This window comes from Pseudophryne corroboree, chromosome 7 (assembly GCF_028390025.1).
Source record: "Pseudophryne corroboree isolate aPseCor3 chromosome 7, aPseCor3.hap2, whole genome shotgun sequence".
NCBI lineage: Eukaryota > Metazoa > Chordata > Amphibia > Anura > Myobatrachidae > Pseudophryne > Pseudophryne corroboree.
In genome coordinates this window covers 502,172,202-502,193,470 of record NC_086450.1, presented here as the reverse complement: position 1 = coordinate 502,193,470, position 21,269 = coordinate 502,172,202, and the positions used below count along the sequence as shown (strand labels likewise).

The 21,269-nt window shown below is 47.6% G+C and overlaps 1 protein-coding gene across 4 annotated transcripts; it reads left to right on the top strand.

Annotated features, from left to right (window-relative positions):
- The first annotated feature begins 2,040 nt into the window (after nt 1-2,040).
- NUDT9 (nudix hydrolase 9) lies at nt 2,041-20,759 on the top strand. 4 transcript variants are annotated; one of them, XM_063935296.1, is made up of 9 exons: nt 2,041-2,171; nt 5,246-5,310; nt 6,238-6,456; nt 7,145-7,240; nt 7,320-7,406; nt 7,482-7,593; nt 16,782-16,925; nt 20,264-20,348; nt 20,427-20,759. In XM_063935296.1, exons 1-9 carry the CDS (start codon nt 2,076-2,078, stop codon nt 20,570-20,572), a joined length of 1,050 nt encoding a protein of 349 aa, XP_063791366.1. In that variant the 5' UTR covers nt 2,041-2,075; the 3' UTR covers nt 20,573-20,759. The 4 variants fall into 4 exon arrangements, with proteins under 4 accessions (XP_063791366.1, XP_063791368.1, XP_063791367.1 ...); XM_063935298.1 differs by having other exon boundaries at nt 2,137-2,171; nt 5,246-5,378; XM_063935297.1 differs by lacking the exon at nt 2,041-2,171 and adding an exon at nt 2,246-2,268 and having other exon boundaries at nt 5,246-5,378.
- Nucleotides 20,760-21,269: the final 510 nt, after the last annotated feature.

Below are 21,269 nucleotides of genomic sequence, written 5' to 3'. Positions count from 1 at the left end.
GGGGTGACAGGACATATACTGGGGGTGACAGGACATATACTGGGGGTGACAGGACATATACCGGTGGTGACAGGACATATACTGGGGGTGACAGGTCTCATACTGGGGGGTGACAGGACATATACTGGGAGTGACTGGTCTCATACTGGGGGGTGACTGGTCTCATACTGGGGGGTGACAGGACATATACTGGGAGAGACTGGTCTCATACTGGGGGTGACAGGACATATACTGGGGGTGACAGGTCTCATACTGGGGGGTGACAGGACATATACTGGGAGTGACTGGTCTCATACTGGGGGGTGACAGGACATATACTGGGGTGACTGGTCTCATACTGGGGGTGACAGGACATATACTGCGAGAGACTGGTCTCATACTGGGGGTTGACAAGACATATACTGGGGTGACTGGTCTCATACTGGGAGAGACTGGTCATACTGGGGGTGACAGGACATATACTGGGGGTGACTGGTCTCATACTGGGGGTGACAGGACATATACTGGGGGTGACTGGTCTCATACTGGGGGTGACAGGACATATACTGGGGGTGACAGGACATATAATGAGGGTGACTAGGCTCATACTAGGGGTGACTGGTCTCATACTGGGGGGTGACAGGACATGTACTGGGAGAGACTGGTCTCATACTGGGGGTGACAGGACATATACCGGTGGTGACTGGTCATATACTGGGGGTGACAGGTCTCATACTGGGGGGTGACAGGACATATACTGGGAGTGACTGGTCTCATACTGGGGGGTGACAGGACATATACTGGGGTGACTGGTCTCATACTGGGGGTGACAGGACATATACTGGGAGAGACTGGTCTCATACTGGGGGTTGACAAGACATATACTGGGGTGACTGGTCTCATACTGGGAGAGACTGGTCATACTGGGGGTGACAGGACATATACTGGGGGTGACTGGTCTCATACTGGGGGTGACAGGACATATACTGGGGGTGACTGGTCTCATACTGGGGGTGACAGGACATATACTGGGGTGACTGGTCTCATACTGGGGGTGACAGGACATATAATGAGGGTGACTGGTCTCATACTGGGGGGTGACAGGACATATACTGGGAGAGACTGGTCTCATACTGGGGGTGACAGGACATATACCGGTGGTGACTGGTCTCATACTGGGGGGTGACTGGACATATACTGGGTGTGACTGGTCTCATACTGGGGGATGACAGGACATATACTGGGGGTGACTGGTCTCATACTGGGGGGTGACAGGACATATACTGGGGGTGACTGGTCTCATACTGGGGGTGACAGGACATATACTGGGGGTGACTGGTCTCATACTGGGGGTGACAGGACATATACTGGGGGTGACTGGTCTCATACTGGGGGTGACAGGACATATACTGGGGGTGACTGGTCTCATACTGGGGGGTGACAGGACATATACTGGGAGAGACTGGTCTCATACTGGGGGTGACAGGACATATACTGGGAGAGACTGGTCTCATACTGGGGGTGACAGGACATATACTGGGAGAGACTGGTCTCATACTGGGGGTGACAGGACATATACTGGGAGAGACTGGTCTCATACTGGGAGTGACAGGACATATACTGGGAGAGACTGGTCTCATACTGGGGGTGACAGGACATATACTGGGAGAGACTGGTCTCATACTGGGGGTGACAGGACATATACTGGGAGACCAGGGAGAGACTGGTCTCATACTGGGGGTGACAGGACATATACTGGGGGTGACAGGACATATACTGGCAGAGACTGGTCTCATACTGGGGGGTGACAGGACATATACTGGGAGAGACTGGTCTCATACTGGGAGTGACAGGACATATACTGGGGGTGACTGGTCATACACAGTCAGTATGTCACCTCAGGGTGAGTCTCCTCTCACCTCAGCCGCTATATTACACTATGGGACGAGACGTTTGGAAACAACGCGGCGCCATTTTGAGAAACCGTTGCGATCATGTGAGGTAACGGGCCCGCCCTCACCCTTGTGACCGCGCGCTGCTGGGCACCATGGAGACGGCGGCCGGGGGCACGTGACACACGCCTGCGCAGTAGCGGTATGTGTCCGGGTCTGGGCCGCTCTCCGCTGCTGCTGTTCCGGTCGGTGGTGAGGCTGTGTCTGTTCCGCGCACCGTGCCCGGGCTGCCCCCTGCCGGTGAGTGCCAGTCCCATATACTATATACTGTGTGTGCCACTCCCATATACTATATACTACTCCTATATACTGTGTGTGCCCGGGCTGCCCCCTGCCGGTGTGTGCCAGTCCCATATACTATACACTGTGTGCCGCTCCTATATACTGTGTGTGCCACTCCCATATACTATATACTGTGTGTGCCAGTCCCATATACTATACACTGTGTGCCGCTACTATATACTGTGTGTGCCACTCCCATATACTATATACTGTGTGTGTCACTCCTATATAGTGTGTGTGCCACTCCCATATACTATATACTGTGTGTGCCACTCCCATATACTATATAGTGTGTGCGCCACTCCCATATACTATATACTGTGTGTGCCACTCCCATATACTATATACTGTGTGTGCCACTCCCATATACTATATACTGTGTGTGCCACTCCCATATACTATATACTGTGTGTGCCACTCCCATATACTATATACTGTGTGTGCCACTCCTATATACTGTGTGTGCCACTCCCATATACTATATACTGTGTGTGCCACTCCCATATACTATATACTGTGTGTGTCACTCCTATATACTGTGTGTGGCACTCCCATATACTATATAGTGTGTGTGGCACTCCCATATACTATATAGTGTGTGTGCCACTCCCATATACTATATAGTGTGTGTGCCACTCCCATATACTATATAGTGTGTGTGCCACTCCCATATACTATATACTGTGTGTGCCACTCCCATATACTATATACTGTGTGTGCCACTCCCATATACTATATACTGTGTGTGCCACTCCCATATACTATATACTGTGTGTGCCACTCCCATATACTATATACTGTGTGTGCCACTCCATCCATATACGATATACTGTGTGTGCCACTCCCATATACTATATAGTGTGTGTGTGTCACTAACAATACACTATATAGTGTGTGTGCCAGTCCCATATTCTATATAGTGTGTGTTGCAGTCCCATATAATATACTCTGTGTGTGCCACTTCCATATACTATATAGTGTGTGTGCCACTCCCATATACTATATACTGTGTGTGCCACTCCCATATACTATATACTGTGTGTGCCACTCCCGTATACTATATACTGTGTGTGCCACTGCCGTATACTATATACTGTGTGCCACTCCCATATACTATATACTGTGTGTGCCAGTCCCATATACTATATATTGTGTGTGCCACTCCCATGTACTGTGTGCGCCACTCCCATATACTATACACTGTGTGTGCTACTCCCGTATACTATATACTGTGTGTGCAAGTCTTGTATACTATATATTGTGTGTGCCACTCCCATATACTATATACCGTGTGTGCCACTCCCATATACTATATACCGTGTGTGCCACTCCCGTATACTATATATCGTGTGTGCCCCTCCCGTGTACTATATATCGTGTGTGCCCCTCCCGTGTACTATATACTGTGTGCGCCTCTCCCGTGTACTATATACCGTGTGTGCCACTCCCGTGTACTATATACCGTGTGTGCCTCTCCCGTGTACTATATACCGTGTGTGCCTCTCCCGTGTACTATATACCGTGTGTGCCTCTCCCGTGTACTATATACCGTGTGTGCCTCTCCCGTGTACTATATACCGTGTGTGCCACTCCCGTGTACTATATACCGTGTGTGCCACTCCCGTGTACTATATACCGTGTGTGCCACTCCCGTGTACTATATACCGTGTGTGCCTCTCCCGTGTACTATATATCGTGTGTGCCTCTCCCGTGTACTATATATCGTGTGTGCCTCTCCCGTGTACTATATACCGTGTGTGCCACTCCTGTCCAGCAGCATCCCCCTGAGTGCCCCACACTAGCTTCCATGGTTACAGTTAAACACAGTGGATAATGCTGACATTACCCGGGTACTACTGACAGAGTGGTTATATGGTATACAGGGCACTTGACAGAGGTTCCCGGCCCCTCTGTGCCCTGTCGCCGGGGTTCCCGGCCCCAAGCCGCGCTGACGCCTGGGGTCCTGGAACAGTAACACTGATGGCTCAAACAAGATAGGAAGGATGTGTACCGGTTCAGCTTCGGTTGATTCTATATCGGAGTGGGAGAAGGGACCTTCTGACGTATCTAGGGGAGGAGACACGTCACCAGGGGGAGGAGCTACGGGCGAACAGGGTACCCGAAAAGTACCCTCGCGGGCTCGCTTCGCTCGCCACCTGATTACTAAAGGTAATAGTTGGAGGCGTGGATAGTAAAGGAACTATCCCGCTGGCCTTGCTCCTCCCCCTTGTGTTGTGACTCCTCCCCCAGACGGAAAAGGTCCCTTAGGCCACTTGATTCTAGCATCTACCGTACAGCTTCCCCCGGAGTGATGGCCGCTCACCAGCTGCTGCCGCGTGTTCCAGAAGGTAAAATCTTGTAGCTTTAAGCTTCAGCTTGTAGGTCAGACGGGCACAATTTTTAAAGCATTTTAGGGGGCTAGAATTTAGGCGCTGTCAGGAAGAATGTTCTTTATATAAACTACTAGTCCCAGACTATCGTGTATTCTGGAGGCAGTGGCGGGATGAAAGAAGATATGCAGCAATACATGGTGGCTTATATCCGCGCATCCTCTATACGAATCTCCATTTAAAAATCAGTAATAGCACGAGCAAGCAGCGGCTTTCCATGGTCAGAAATGTTTCAAATTTCTCTCTTAGGTCCTGATTCAGGTTTGTTAGCAAACCAAAAAAAGCACACTACCGGGCAAAGCCATGCTGCAGTGCAGGTGGGGCAGGTGTAACATGTGCAGAGATAGTTAGATTTGGGTGGGGTGCATTCCAACTGAAATCTAAATTGCAGTGTAAAAATAAAGCAGCCAGTATTTACCCTGCACAGAAACAATATAACCCACCCAAATTTAACTCTCTCTGCACATGTTACATCCGCCCCACCTGCAGTGCTCATGGCTTTGTCCATTAGTGTGCTATTTTGGTTTGCTAACAAACGTGAAATCGCCCACTGGGAAATGTAAGTGCTGGACCTTGTTATTGATATCAATTATTGTGCAGCTTCTATCAAAACGTAACCTTTAACGCAACTCCCTTTCACAGCTAGGGGCACCCCGGCTCTTGTGCGATAGGGGAAGCAGAGCCTTTGGACCGGACGCGCACAGATGGTGAGTCGCACCCTGACTCGTGTACTTTCCACGGCCTCCGTCGCTGCTGGGCTAGCCGTTTTGGCAAGGTGCGCACATTGTACAGCCACACAGCTATTTGTTGTATGTTGTATTAACATGTTTGTAGCCTGGATTCTATTTTACAACCGTCATTTAAGTTTATAAAGGTTCTTGGGATCCGGACAGTTCTGTGGACCGTTCCCTGTGTCTGTTGTCTGTAGCTCATTGAAGGACTATAATATCTTAGCCAGCAAGGAGCCGCACCTTCTGGCTGTTGTTGTGGAGGCATTGGGCTATATTTAGCAAGAGGCCACTTCTCAAAGCTTTTGTTTTAAAAGGGAAATACTATTAAATGCAAAACCAGTGTTTGGCATTTAATATTGCACTTGTCTGGCTATAACCGCAGACAAGTACAGCTGCATTTTGGAAATCTATTATCTTGTAGAGTTTATATGCACACAGAAAAAAAAGACAAATGCAGGTGCACACTTCAAACACTACGAACACTGATGATCAGAATAATTAAAATCAACTACAATTTAATATGGAGTCAGAATACGGTTTCTTAAAACGTTTGGCCAAAAAATGCATGCCCATCTACCACGGCAAGGTGACCCTTCATCAGGTGGGTTGCTACATCCCTAGTATGGACATATTCTATACATTTATCCGGGACTTACCTTTCATAGCGCCATTCCTAATGTGTAGATTATTCAAGGACCGTACACTAATAAAATCACCTAAGGGCAGTCCCTGGATATGCGTGCTTGAGCATAGGTGCTTAATTAGTTCCTCAGTCAGGTTGAATTTAAACACCTGTTCTCAAGCATAGTTATCATTAAAGGCTGAATTGCTAGCCCTGTATGTTACCAAAAAGGACCAGATAATGCCTAATTCACCCATTGTTTTGTTTTATTCTCTCCATAGTCTTGTTGTAGCTTATTGGTATCGTAAGCGCAGCCGCCAACCTGCGATGGCAACTCATATCAAGGCGCTGACCTCTCCTTACCCAGGGTCACGTGTAGAGAGGTGGCCTGTGCCCCCGGAAAAAGTCAGCTGGTCTGTGGATTGGCCAGAGTATCAGCCTGTTCAGTACACGGCCCCTTCTGTGCTTGGCCTGCCGCCCTGGGCAGACCCTTCTCAAAGGTGAGAGAGCCCCCGCTCCCCCGTATTGTGTTTTTGCTGTCCTGTTCTGTATTACTTTCCATCTCACGCGGCATGCCGTCTGTATTGCGTACTCTATGCTGTCTCCTTGTTACGCAGCGGTCTGCTGGTCTTCTCTTACCGTTGCGACCAAGGCAGTTCTGTTAAGTTGTGTGCTAGTGTAAGAAGGTAAAATAACTTTATTAATCGCACTGTACATGGACATGAAACATAGCAGTGTTCCAGTCCATGTCTGAAAAAAACATCGGCTCCTAAACCTCAATGTTTTTGGTCTTATGCCATCAATGTTTTTGGATGGCAGCAATGGCTTCGGTTATCAAGTATATCAAAATGTTTCCATAAATTGCTGTTTGCCATACACGTCAGTACAAATCGCCCACTTCCCATTGATGGGGAAAACGACTTCAAATCACAGCTAGCTCCTGATTGGATGCCGACACACTTATCCAATCAGCAGCCATCTGTCACTTTAGTCTTGGGGTCAGAGCCCTCTCCTCCAGTGCTACTATCACTCTCCATTATATGTCTGTAGTATACAGTAGATCAACAGGCTGCAGTGCAAAAACAGTCCTGTTCCCCCAGGAGAGACCCCAACTGTGTATCCCAGTGTGTGCTCCCATGTCTCTGACCTCACGGGAAGGTCCTGTAACCCACTCATTGTCTCTTGCAGTAACAACGCCTTCCGCCCGCAGTACAACACTTTAGATGGGCCGGTGGACAGGACGAGTTTTGAAGGGACATACCACGTCGAGAACAGAACCCCAAGGTGGGTGTTAGTGGCACAGAGGTGTCTGGTGAGATTATTGTCGCTCCGTCTGACCTCCACAATACCTTGTCATCCTCAGAAACCCCAGAGGACGGACAGGGGTGATAGGAAGAGGGTTACTAGGGAGATGGGGACCCAACCACGCAGCGGACCCTATTATAACGAGGTGAGCACAGCGCATTCCTAACACTTGGCACTCGTATTTTGCCTGGATCTCTCTTATGCCATGTGCCTTCTATAGGTGGAAACGTGATGATACTGGCAAGAAGGTGACGCACGTAGAGTCTGGAAAACCTATCTTACAGTTTGTGGCCATACAGAGGAAGGACTGCGGGCAGTGGGCCATTCCTGGGGTAAGTACACACTCGGGACATAGCGGCTATTTAGGCGTAAGTACCAGGTCTGGCCTCTGAGTAATTATCCTGATGCTGAGTGCACAGTGAGACGTGGAACATTGTATGCTGGGAGCAGCGTACAGCGTATGATCAGGTGTTCCGGCTGCGGGATAGTACGGTAATCACAAAGCACGGACTAATTACTGGTAATCCATCTAATCACCATAAACAAAACATTTCCTCAGCGCGGTTGCTTAAATTGCAAAATTTTGAACAATAGCCAAAGAACGCGGCGTCTGAAAGTTAATATCCTGCTGGCACAGAAAGGGATTTCCTTTAACTCCTACAAAATATAAATCATAGAACAGACACGGTTTCTCCCGCAGGATAAATTGAAACCCCAAAATGTTCCAAACCAGCTGTAAAATAACTGATCTGTCCTGATGTATAAAGCCAGATTGCATCCATGTGTTACGATTTTAACGCTTTGCGTCAGTGCTGTGTATTAATATATAGTACTGTTCCACTGGTATTAAAAAACACAGGAGCAGATGTATTAAGCCCGAAGAAGTGATAAAAAAAAAAAAGTGATAAGTGCAAGGTGATAACGCACCAGCCAATCAGTACAGATTTGAAAAATGACAGTTAGGAGCTGATTGGCTGGTGCGTTATCACCTTCCACTTATCACTTCTTTATCCCCTTTCCAAGCGTAATGCATCTGCCCCAATATTCTAATTCAGGATAGCTAGGTAGCGATCACAGCGGTAAATCAACATAACTATATACAGGTTGAGTCTCCCTTATCCAAAATGCTTGGGACCAGAGGTATTTTGGATATGGGATTTTTCCGTATTTTGGAATAATTACTTACCATAATGAGATATCATGGTGATGGGACCTAAATCTAAGCACAGAATTCATTTATGTTACATATACACCTTATACACACAGCCTGAAGGTCATTTTAGCCAATATTTTTTATAACTTTGTGCATTAAACAAAGTGTGTGTACATTCACACAATTCATTTATGTTTCATATACACCTTATACACACAGCCTGAAGGTCATTTAATACAATATTTTTAATAACTTTGTGTATTAAACAAAGTTTGTGTACATTGAGCCATCAAAAAACAAAGGTTTCACTATCTCACTCTCACTCAAAAAAGTCCGTATTTCGGAATATTCCGTATTTCGGAATATTTGGATATGGGATACTCAACCTGTAAACCCTTTAAGCTTTATAATATGACGTGAAAATTTCACGTGACACAATGTGCCATAGTGTATGGAGTGAAGTGATAAATATATAACATAATATCGCTTCAGTATTATAAATATTGAATTGGTTCATCATTTAATATCCCAGATCTAACTGAATATACATAAAATAGAAGAAAGAAAATTGTAAATCTTAAAATCCACAGTTTTTCTCTAACGTCCTAAGTGGATGCTGGGGACTCCGTAAGGACCATGGGGAATAGCGGCTCCGCAGGAGACTGGGCACATCTAAAGAAAGCTTTAGGACTAACTGGTGTGCACTGGCTCCTCCCCCTATGACCCTCCTCCAAGCCTTAGTTAGATTTCTGTGCCCGACGAGAAGGGTGCACACTAGGGGCTCTCCTGAGCTTCTTAGTGAAAGTTTTAGTTTAGGTTTGTTATTTTCAGTGAGACCTGCTGGCAACAGGCTCACTGCATCGAGGGACTAAGGGGAGAAGAAGCGAACTCACCTGCGTGCAGAGTGGATTGGGCTTCTTGGCTACTGGACATTAGCTCCAGAGGGACGATCACAGGCCCAGCCTGGATGGGTCCCGGAGCCGCGCCGCGGCCCCCTTACAGAGCCAGAAGAGCGAAGAGGTCCGGAAAAATCGGCGGCAGAAGACGTTCCTGTCTTCAACAAGGTAGCGCACAGCACTGCAGCTGTGCGCCATTGCTCTCAGCACACTTCATACTCCGGTCACTGAGGGTGCAGGGCGCTGGGAGGGGCGCCCTGAGACGCAATAAAACATGATAAAAATACCTTACATGGCAAAAAATACATCACATATAGCTCCTGGGCTATATGGATGCATTTAACCCCTGCCAGAATATACAGAAAAACGGGAGATAAGGCCGCCGAAAAGGGGGCGGAGCCTATCTCCTCAGCACACTGGCGCCATTTTCCCTCACAGCTCAGTTGGAGGGAAGCTCCCTGGCTCTTCCCTGCAGTCACTACACTACAGAAAGGGTTAAAAAAAGAGAGGGGGGCACTAATTAGGCGCAGTATTAAAACATACAGCAGCTATAAGGGGAAAAACACTTCTATAAGGTTATCCCTGTATATATATATATATAGCGCTCTGGTGTGTGCTGGCATACTCTCCCTCTGTCTCCCCAAAGGGCTAGTGGGGTCCTGTCCTCTATCAGAGCATTCCCTGTGTGTGTGCTGTGTGTCGGTACGTTTGTGTCGACATGTATGAGGAGAAAAATGATGTGGAGACGGAGCAGAGTGTCTGTAACAGTGATGTCACCACCTAGGGGGTCGACACCTGAGTGGATGTACTGTTGAAAATTACGTGACAGTGTCAGCTCTATATAAAAAAACAGTGGTTGACATGAGACAGCCGGCTACTCAGCTTGTGCCTGTCCAGACGTCTCATAGGCCGTCAGGGGCTCTAAAGCGCCCGTTACCTCAGATGGCAGATACAGACGCCGACACGGATACTGACTCCTGTGTCGACGGTGAAGAGACAACCGTGATTTCCAGTAGGGCCACACGTTACATGATTGAGACAATGGAAAATGTTTTATACATTTCTGATAATACGAGTACCACCAAAAAGGGGTATTATGTTCGGTGAGGGAAAAACTACCTGTAGTTTTCCTGAATCTGAGAAATAAAATGAGGTGTGTGATGATGCGTGGGTTTCCCCCCCGATAACAATTGATAATTTCTTAAAAAGTATTGGCTGTATACCCTTTCCCGCCAGAGGTTAGGGTGCGTTGGGAAACACCCCCTAGGGGGGATAAGGCGCTCACACGCTTGTAAGAACAAGGGCTCTACCCTCTCATGAGATGGCCGCCCTTAAGGATCCTGCTGATAGAAAGCAGGAGGGTATCCAAAAATGTATTCACACACATACTGGTGTTATACTGCGACCAGCAATCGCCTCAGCCTGGAGGTGCAGTGCTGGGTTGGCATGGTCGGATTCCCTGACTGGAAATATTGATATCCTAGATAAGGATAGTATATTATTGCCTATAGAGCATTTAAAAGATGCATTTCTATATATGCATGATGCACAGCGGAATATTTGCCGACTGGCATCAAGTATAAGTGCGTTGTCCAATTCTACCAGTAAAATGGTCAGGTGATGCGGATTCCAAACGGCATTTGGAAGTATTGCCTTTGAAAGGGGACATTTGGGGTCGGTCTTTTAGACCTGGTGGCCACGGCAACAACTGGGAAATCCACGTTTGTACCCCAGGTCGCCTCTCAAAATAAGACGCCGTATTATCAGGCGCAGTCCTTTGTTGGCAAGCGGACAAAAGGTTCCTCTTTTCTGCTCGTGACAGAGGGAGAGGAAAAAGGCTGAAGAGATTACCCAGTTCCCAGGAACAGAAACCCTTTCCCGCCTCTGCAAAGCCCTCAGTATGACGCTAGGGCCTTACAAGCTCAGGCACGGTGGGGGCCCGTTCTCAATTAATTTCAGTGCGCAGTGGGCTCACTCGCAAGTAGACCCCTGGATCCTTCAGGTAATATCTCAAGGGTACATATTGGAATTCGATACGTCTCCCCCTCGCCGTTTCCAAAAGTCTGCTTTACCGACGTCTCCCTCTGACAGGGAGGCAGTTTTGGAAGCCATTCACAAGCTGTATTCCCAGCAGGTGATAATCAAGGTACCCCCCCTGCAACAGGGAACGGGGTATTATTCCACACTATTGTGGTACCGAAGCCAGACGGCTCGGTGAGACCGATTCTAAATCTAAAATCTAAAATCTTTGAACACTTACATACAGAGGTTCAAATTCAAGATTGAGTCACTCAGAGCAGTGATTGCGAACCTGGAAGAAGGGGACTACATGATGTCTCGGGACATCAAGGATGCTTACCTTCATGTCAAAATTTACCCTTCTCACCAAGGGTACCTCAGGTTATGGTACAGAACTGTCACTATCAGTTCAGACGCTGCCGTAGGGATGGTCCACGGCACCCCGGGTCTTTACCAAGGTAATGGCCGAAATTATATCCCTTCGAAGGAAGGGAATTTTAGTTATCCCTTACTTGGACGATTCCCTGATAAGGGTAAGATCCAGGGAACAGTTGGAAGTCGGTGTAGCACTATCTCAGGTAGTGTTGCGGCAGCACGATTGGATTCTCAATATTCCAAAATCGCAGCTGGTTCCGACGACTTGTCTTCTGTTTCCTAGGGATGTTCCTGGACACAGTCCAGAAAAAAGGTGTTTCTCCCGGAAGAGAAAGCCAGGGAGTTATCCGAGCTAGTCAGGAACCTCCTAAAACCGAACCAAGTCTCAGTGCATCAATGCACAAGGGTTCTGGGTAAAAATGGTTGCTTCCTACGAAGCAATCCCATTCGTTAGATTCCACGCAAGAACTTTCCAGTGGAACCTACTGGACAAATGGTCCGGGTCGCATTTTCAGATGCATCTGCGGATAACCCTGTCACCAAGGACAAGGGTATCCATCCTGTGGTGGTTGCAGAGTGCTCATCTTCTAGAGGGCCGCAGATTCGGCATTCAGGACTGGGTCCTGGTGACCACGGATGCCAGCCTGCGAGGCTGGGGAGCAGTCACACAGGGAAGGAATATCCAGGGCTTAGGGTCAAGCCTGGATACATCACTTCACATAAATATCCTGAAGCTAAGGGCCATTTACAATGCTCTAAGCTTAGCAAGACCTCTGCTTCAAGGTCAGCCGGTGTTGATCCAGTCGGACAACATCATGGCAGTCACCCACGTAAACAGACAGGGTGGCACAAGAAGCAGGAGGGCAATGGCAGAAGCTGCAGGGATTCTTCGCTGGGCGGAAAATCATGTGATAGCACTGTCAACAGTATTCATTCCGGGAGTGGACAACTGGGAAGCAGACTTCCTCAGCACGACCTCCACCCGGGAGAGTGGGGACTTCACCCAGAAGTCGTCCACATGATTAAAAAACTCGACAGGTATTGCGCCAGGTCAAGAGACCCTCGGGCAATAGTTGTAGACGCTCTGGTAACACCGTGGGTGTACCAGTCAGTGTATGTGTTCCCTCCTCTGCCTCTCATACCCAAGGTACTGAGATTGATAAGATGGAGAGGAGAAAGCACTATATTCGTGGCTCCGGATTGGCCAAGAAGGACTTGGTAACCGGAACTTCAAGAGATGCTCACGGAGGATCCGTGGCTTCTACCTCTAAGAAGGGACCTGCTCCAGCAAGGACCCTGTCTGTTCCAAGACTTACCGCGGCTGCGTTTGACGGCATGCCAGTTGAACACCGGATCCTGAAGGAAAAAAGGCATTCCGGATGAAGTCATCCATATCCTGATCTAAAGCCAGGAAGGATGTAACCGCAAAAACATTATCACCGCAATTGGCGAAAATATGTTGCGTAGTGCGAGGCCAGTAAGGCCCGACGGAGGAAATTCAACTGGGTCGATTCCTACATTTCCTGCAAACAGGAGTGTCTATGGGCCTGAAATTGGGGTCCATTAAGATTCAGATTTCGGCCCTGTCAATTTTCTTCCAAAAAAGAACTAGCTTCAGTCCCTGAAGTTTAGACGTTTGTAAAAGGGGTACTGCATATACAGCCTCCTTTTGTGCCTCCAGTGGCAATTTGGGATCTCAATGTAGTTTGGGTTCCAAAAGTCACATTGGTTTGAACCACTTAAATCTGTGGAGTTAAAATATCTCACATGGAAAGTGGTCATGCTGTTGGCTCTGGCCTGGGCCAGGCGCGTGTCAGAATTGGCGGCTTTATCCTGTAAAAGCCCTTATCTGATTTTCCATTCGGACAGGGCGGAATTGAGGACTCGTACTCAGTTTCTCCCTAAGGTGGTTCCAGCGTTTTCACCTGAACCAACCTATTGTGGTGCCTGCGGCTACTAGGGACTTGGAGGAATCCAAGTTGCTGGATGTTGTCAGGGCCCTGAAAATATGTTTCCAGGACGGCTGGAGTCAGGAAATCTGACTCGCTGTTTATCCTGTATGCACCCAACAAGCTGGGTGCTCCTGCTTCTAAGCAGACTATTGCTCGTTGGATTTGTAGTACAATTCAGCTTGCACATTCTGTGGCAGGCCTGCCACAGCCAAAATCTGTAAAAGCCCATTCCACAAGGAAGGTGGGCTCATCTTGGGCGGCTGCCCGAGGGGTCTCGGCTTTACAACTTTGCCGAGCAGCTACTTGGTCAGGGGCAAACACGTTTGCTAAATTCTACAAATTTGATACCCTGGCTGAGGAGGACCTGGAGTTCTCTCATTCGGTGCTGCAGAGTCATCCGCACTCTCCCGCCCGTTTGGGAGCTTTGGTATAATCCCCATGGTCCTTACGGAGTCCCCAGCATCCACTTAGAACGTTAGAGAAAATAAGAATTTACTTACCGATAATTCTATTTCTCATAGTCCGTAGTGGATGCTGGGCGCCCATCCCAAGTGCGGATTGTCTGCAATACTTGTATATAGTTATTGTTACAAAAATCGGGTTATTATTGTTGGGAGCCATCTTTCAGAGGCTCCTCTGTTATCATACTGTTAACTGGGTTCAGATCACAAGTTATACGGTGTGATTGGTGTGGCTGGTATGAGTCTTACCCGGGATTCAAAATCCTTCCTTATTGTGTACGCTCGTCCGGGCACAGTATCCTAACTGAGGCTTGGAGGAGGGTCATAGGGGGAGGAGCCAGTGCACACCAGTTAGTCCTAAAGCTTTCTTTAGATGTGCCCAGTCTCCTGCGGAGCCGCTATTCCCCATGGTCCTTACGGAGTCCCCAGCATCCACTACGGACTATGAGAAATAGAATTATCGGTAAGTAAATTCTTATTTTTTCAGCCCCTCTTCTAGACTTTCGTACTGTGACTTGTGGTTTTTCTGGTATTACACGTTTTGGCATAGGCTCTTGTTTCAAGACAAAGGTTGTTGTTAGTCGCTAACCTTTTTACGGTGCACGGATACATTTGTACGTAAGAAGATCTTTAGGGTATCCAAGGAATCCTTATATAGAGTAGGTATTTATATTTAATTTCTAATCTGTTCAAATAAACTCCTTAATCATTTGTTAGAAAAGCCTGTCTGAATGATTGAATTATGTCTCTCAAATGACAATTTACTTTGAAACACTGGAGGTCATTCCGAGTTGTTCGCTCGCAAGGCGATTTTAGCAGAGTTGCTCACGCTAAGCCGCCGCCTACTGGGAGTGAATCTTAGCATCTTAAAATTGCGAACGAAGTATTCGCAATATTGCGATTACACACCTCGTAGCAGTTTCTGAGTAGCTTCAGACTTACTCGGCATCTGCGATCAGTTCAGTGCTTGTCGTTCCTGGTTTGACGTCACAAACACTCCCAGCGTTCGCCCAGACACTCCTCCGTTTCTCCGGCCACTCCTGCGTTTTTTCCGGAAACGGTAGCGTTTTTTCCCACACGCCCATAAAACGGCCTGTTTCCGCCCAGTAACACCCATTTCCTGTCAATCACATTACGATCGCCAGAACGATGAAAAAGCCGTGAGTAAAATTACTAAGTGCATAGCAAATTTACTTAACGCAGTCGCAGTGCGGACATTGCGCATGCGCATTAAGCGGAAAATCGCTGCGATGCGAAGATTTTTACCGAGCGAACAACTCGGAATGAGGGCCACTATTTCTTTCAATAAACAACAATATTTGGTACAGCCATGGGGACCAGATACGCTACTAGTTTTGCCAATTTATGTATGGGTTTATTTGAGGACGAGAACATTTGGAATGGCTAATATTGGGCAAACCTATATCTAATTTTATAATATTTGGGATGGGGGATAATCTTTCTAGAACTGATTTTGATAATCACGTTCATGATAACACTTAGGGGTCAATTAATTTCCCCACGAAGGGTATAAGGTGCCACTGGTTACGCACTGGTAACAGCACCCAAACGCACACCCCTCGCGTCCCCTTTTAGTGCCCGACTCGCAGAGTTTCACTCTCCGCCCCATAGGTGGTAACGCAAGTGCGGCATAGTGCCACTCTTATCTCGCACCCATGAAAGCCTCGTGAGGAATAGGTCTGACCCCTTAGTATAAGATCAGCTTTTCTGTATAATAGTTTTACATCAGTTTTTTGGATATTGCCCTCTAAGTTACAGGAGACAATAGAATTTGCATCAGGGTTTACATTATTTAGGCGAGAATATTTATATTATTATATTATGCTACTTCGTGTAAGTGAGATTTTAACCTAAAGGGCTACTTTTTATCACATACTTTTATCTAATTGTGTAATACCTGTATAAAAGTTACCTGTTAGTACTGGCCTACACATAATTACTCACTTCTGAGGAACTGCATAATTGTGCGGTGAAACGCGTAAAGTGGTCTCCTATTCAGATATATATATATATATAATTTTTTTATTTATTTTTTGTACCAACACTTCATTGATGTCCAGTTTTTCTGTTAACTTTAATATTGGTTGGTATGTAGAAACTTGACCCCAACTTGTCTATACTGTCTTATCAATACTTTGAATTTTGTTAGAGCTAATATAGGACAGTGTGGGGGGGAATGGTTGATCTGGGCAAGATTGTTAACGAATTTGGCAATTGGGTGATCGCATAGAATAGAAAGGTGGTTTTCAGGTAAAATACAATAGAGGAGTTTAATCGGGCAAAGTAGAGTAAAGGGAGGGGGGGGGGTGTAATTGGGTAGAATAGAGGGGTGGTAATCGGGTAAAATATAATAAAGGGGGGTATAATTAGGTAAAATAGAAAGGTGGTTTTCAGGTAGACACGAATAGAGGTGGGTAATTAAGTAGATATGAATAGAGGGGGATAATTGGGCTGAGTAGAATAGAGGGGTGGTAAACGGGAAATGTTTTACCCCTGTTGGGCACTGTGGACCTGACGCTGCAGTGTATCTTCCTGTAAGAGCGTCTGGCATTTCCTTGTATAGTGCCTGTCAGCTGCGGAGTATGTATGTAATACTGTCTATCCTGGCGTTTCCCTGATGTGCCTCTGTTCCTACATGTACAGGGGATGGTGGATCCGGGAGAGCGGGTGTCGGCCACTCTGCGCAGGGAGTTCTGTGAGGAGGCCCTAAACTCCCTGGAGAGTACAGAGGAAGAGAAGGATACAGAAGAGAAAATCCATCGCCTCTTCTCTCAGGAGCACGTACCGGTATAACGATACAACCTGATTACTTACTGCGCCACTACAGAAAGAGGAGTGTAACGTGTGCTGAGTGACGTTGGGTCACTCTTCCAGTTTATAACACAGGATAAGTTATTTCCAGCTGGGTAAGAGGAGGGTTGCCATAGTGATAAGCAGTAATTACTTTGAGTGGTGCTAACGAGAGGTTCCGTGCATTCACCAAACTCTTAAGTCACCTGTGCACCCTGATTCCCATTTACGCAGCGCACCTGTGCTCTTGTTGGTCTACCAAGCTGATTGGCTCATCCCTGCTCTCAGGAAACATCTCCGCAATCTAGAGGTGACCCATGTCCTGCAAAGTCACAAAAGTGGAAACCTATCAGAGTCCAGTGGTAAAGCCTGGTATACAGTACATCCAGAAAGTATTCACAGGGCTTCACATTTTCCACATTTTGTTATGTTACAGCCTTATTCCAAAATGGAATAAATTCATTTTTTCCCCTCAAAATTCTATACACAATACCCCATAATGACAACGTGAAAAAAGTAATTTTTTTTGAGATTTTTGCTAATTTATTATAATAAGAAATCACATGTACATAAGTATTCACAGCCGTTGCTCAATACTTTGTTGATGCATCTTTGGCAGCAATTACAGCGTCAAGTCTTTTTTGAATATGATGCCACAAGCTTGGCACACCTATCTTTGGGCAGTTTCACCCATTCCTCTTTGCAGCACCTCTCAAGCTCCATCAGGTTGGATGGGAAGCGTCGGTGAAAAGCCATTTTCGGATCTCTCCAGAGATGTTCAATCAGATTCAAGTCTGGGCTCTGGCTGGGCCACACAAGGACATTCACAGAGTTGTCCTGAAGCCACTCCTTTGATATCTTGGCAGTGTGCTTAGGGTCGTTGTCCTGCTGAAAGATGAACCGTCGCCCCAGTCTGAGGACAAGAGCGCTCTGGAGCAGGTTTTCATCCAGGATGTCTCATTGCTGCATTCATCTTTCCCTCTATCCTGACTAGTCTTCCAGTTTTTGCTACTGAAAATCATCCCCACAGCATGATGCTGCCACCACCATGCTTCACTGTAGGGATGGTAATGGCCTGGTGATGAGCGGTGCCTGGTTTCCTCCAAACATGACGCCTGGCATTCACGCCAAAGAGTTCAATTTTTGTCTCATCAGACCAGAGAATTTTGTTTCTCATGGTCTGAGTGTCCTTCAGGTGCATTTTGGCAAACTCCAGGCGGGATGCCATGTGCATTTTACTAAGGAGTGGCTCCGTCTGGCTACTCTACCATACAGGCCTGATTGGTAGATTGCTGCAGAGATGTTTGTCCTTCTGGAAGGTTCTCCTCTTTCCACAGAGGAATGCTGTAGCTCGGACAGAGTGACCATCGGGTTCTTGGTCACCTCCCTGACTAGGACCCTTTTCTCTCGATCACTCAGTTTAGACTGCCGGCCAGCTCTAGGAAGAGTCCTGGTGGTTCCTAACTTCTTCCAATTACGGATGATGAAGGCCACTGTGCTCATTGGGACCTTCAAAGCAGCAGATATTTTTCTGAACCCTTCCCCAGATTTGTGCCTCGAGACAATCCTGTCTCAGAGGTCTACAGACAATTCCTCTGCTTCATGCTTAGTTTGTGCTCAGACATGCACTGTCAAGTGTGGGACCTTATATAGACAGGTGTGTGCCTTTCCAAATCATGTCCAATCAACTGAGTTTACCACAGGTGGACTCTAATTAATCTGTAGGAACATCTCAAGGATGATCAGTGGAAACAGGATGCGCCTGAGCTCAATTTTGAGGTTCATGACAAAGGCTGTGAATACTTATGTACATGTGATTTCTTAGTTTTTTTATTTTTAATAAATTTGTAAATATCTGTGTGTAGAATTTTGAAGAAAAAAATTAATTTATTCAATTTTGGAATAAGGCTGTAACATAACAAAATGTGGAAAAAGTGAATCGCTGTGAATACTTTCCGCATGCACTGTAATCATGTGAGTGTGGGGATATGGATGCTGTTTGTATAATATGTGGCCCCCTAGTGGTGGCTCTGTGCATCCCATAAACTATTCCCATTGGAAGCAGCCACTCTATGAGGGGTGGTCTTCAGTATGCCGACTGTCGGGATACCGGCGCCGGAATCCCGACAGCCGGCATACCGACACTTTTTCTCCCTCGTGGGGGTCCACGACCCCCCTGGAGGGAGAATAAAATACGCGCGCCACCATGCCCGCAAGGGGCTCATTTGCGCTCACCACGCTGTCGGTATGCCGGTGGTCGGACTCCCGGCGCCGGTATGCTGGTCGCCGGGAGCCCGGCCGCCGGCATACCATACTACACCCCTCTATGAGCTGCCAATCCGTTTACTAATACCGCTTTCAGACCAAAAATGCAGGGTCTTACCCGGGAATACGGTCTCGGGATCCTGCAGGGACATTCCCGGGTAAGACGCCTTGCATACCGCAGTCAGTAGCCCGGCATATTGCCGGGTTGCTGACGTCAGCGGTGACGCGGCAGGGGCGGCGCTAGAGATTACATGATCTCCAAGCGCCGCCTATACATAGAGAGTGAACGGGAGCCGGGGCACATTGAGCCGGCTCCCGTTCACACCGCACAGTGAGCTGGGTTGAACGCGGGTTCAACCCTGCTCAAGAGCAGGGTTGAAATACCGGGTCACTGGACCCGGTATTTCAGCCCGATACCCTTTCATACCGCACATGAACACGGGTTATGCGCGTTCATGTGCCAATAACCCGTGTTCAGAGGTGCTGGTGTGAAAGGGGTATTAGAAACTATATGCCAGGCCTCATGAATATTAATCAGGTAGGTAACATGAATATTAATCAGGCCTATGGACTGGATGTTGCCAGCAGGCCTCACTCTGCATTAGATACAACTGTACCAAGTTAATGTTGCATAGAGAGGCAATGATTTGCCTGATTATATGAAGACCTGGCTGAAAAGCCCAGAGTGAAGTCATAAAGCTGCTGCGATGTACTGTAAAAGTTGCAGGATGACGTGTGCTAGCCAGTGAGACCACCCAGCGATCTAGTAGGAAGGCAGACTGATTATTCAGGAGCGTTGCGGTTCTGACCATCGGTTTAGTGGAGCCGTTGCCTTATACAATTGCTCTGTGCTGTGTTTGCTGCGTGCCTTGTGCAGTTTCAGTGACGGCACGTTCCGCTTCTCAGTGCTGCGCTCGCAGTGTGTTGGCGATTTTACGTCTTGGCTAAGTCCACGGAAAGAACGACACGTCGTGATTATATGCAGCAGACGTAAGGCCGAGGGCTGCCTGAAACGGAAGTTATTGAGTGCTCCGTTTAGTATATGTATATATATCATTGTGTCATTACAGATATACAGTGGGTACGTGGACGACCCCCGCAACACTGACAACGCCTGGATGGAGACGCTCGCTGTCAATTTTCACGATGAGACAGGTGGGAATTGATTGGGTGTAAATGGTGTCCTCCCATTGTATCTGGGTACTGACGCCCGTCTCTCCTATCACCCGACAGGGAACATGCTGGAGCAGGTAACCCTACAAGCTGGTGACGACGCAGGCAGCGTGCGCTGGGTGGATATGACCGGCAGCTGCTCTTTATACGCCAGCCACGCCCATTTCATCCAGATAGTGGCAGGAAAGAGAGGGGCACACTGGTAGCTGCAAAGTGATGAGTATCTGGGTGACGTGCCGCTGGCTGGGCGGCGGCCGCAGGAGGGCGTTCTGCACTTTGGAATGAGACTCGAGCTCCGACTTTCCAGAGGAGTTTCTCACTTGTTCTTGGCAGAAGGGAAACCGTTTCTTCGCCAACCTTTGGAATGTAACATAATAAAGGTCTTCAGACGAACCCTGGGTGTGCTGTGTTCTTCCACTTCTGCCGGAATGCTCAATATACTGCCGTCAATTATACTATAGACAGGGCTGTGATTATATTATAGACGGAGCAATAGGCCAGATGTGTTACACAGGATAATATGAGGTGACTTCTGTATATATTACATTACCAGAAACCTCCATTGAGCAGCCATTTCCATTCACACATCACTTGTATATAATGCATTGTTGTTCTGCAGTCCTGTCCTGTCTGTGTCAGTCTAGCAGCTGTGTAGTAAGAGGCTGAAGGCAACTACCTGCACCACCCGGCCCCCCCCCCTTCCCCCGCCACCTTCCACTCACAGCTCTCACTGGCTGCCTGACGGACACAGTTTCACTTCTCCCCCCCCCACCCCCCCTCTGCACTGTATAGATGCACATGACTGTTTCCCGAGTCCTGTCAGCAACTATAGCCGGCACCTCTACCACCAACACCCATGTGCTCCTCCCCAACAAAGATGGGGGGGGGGGGGACACATATTAA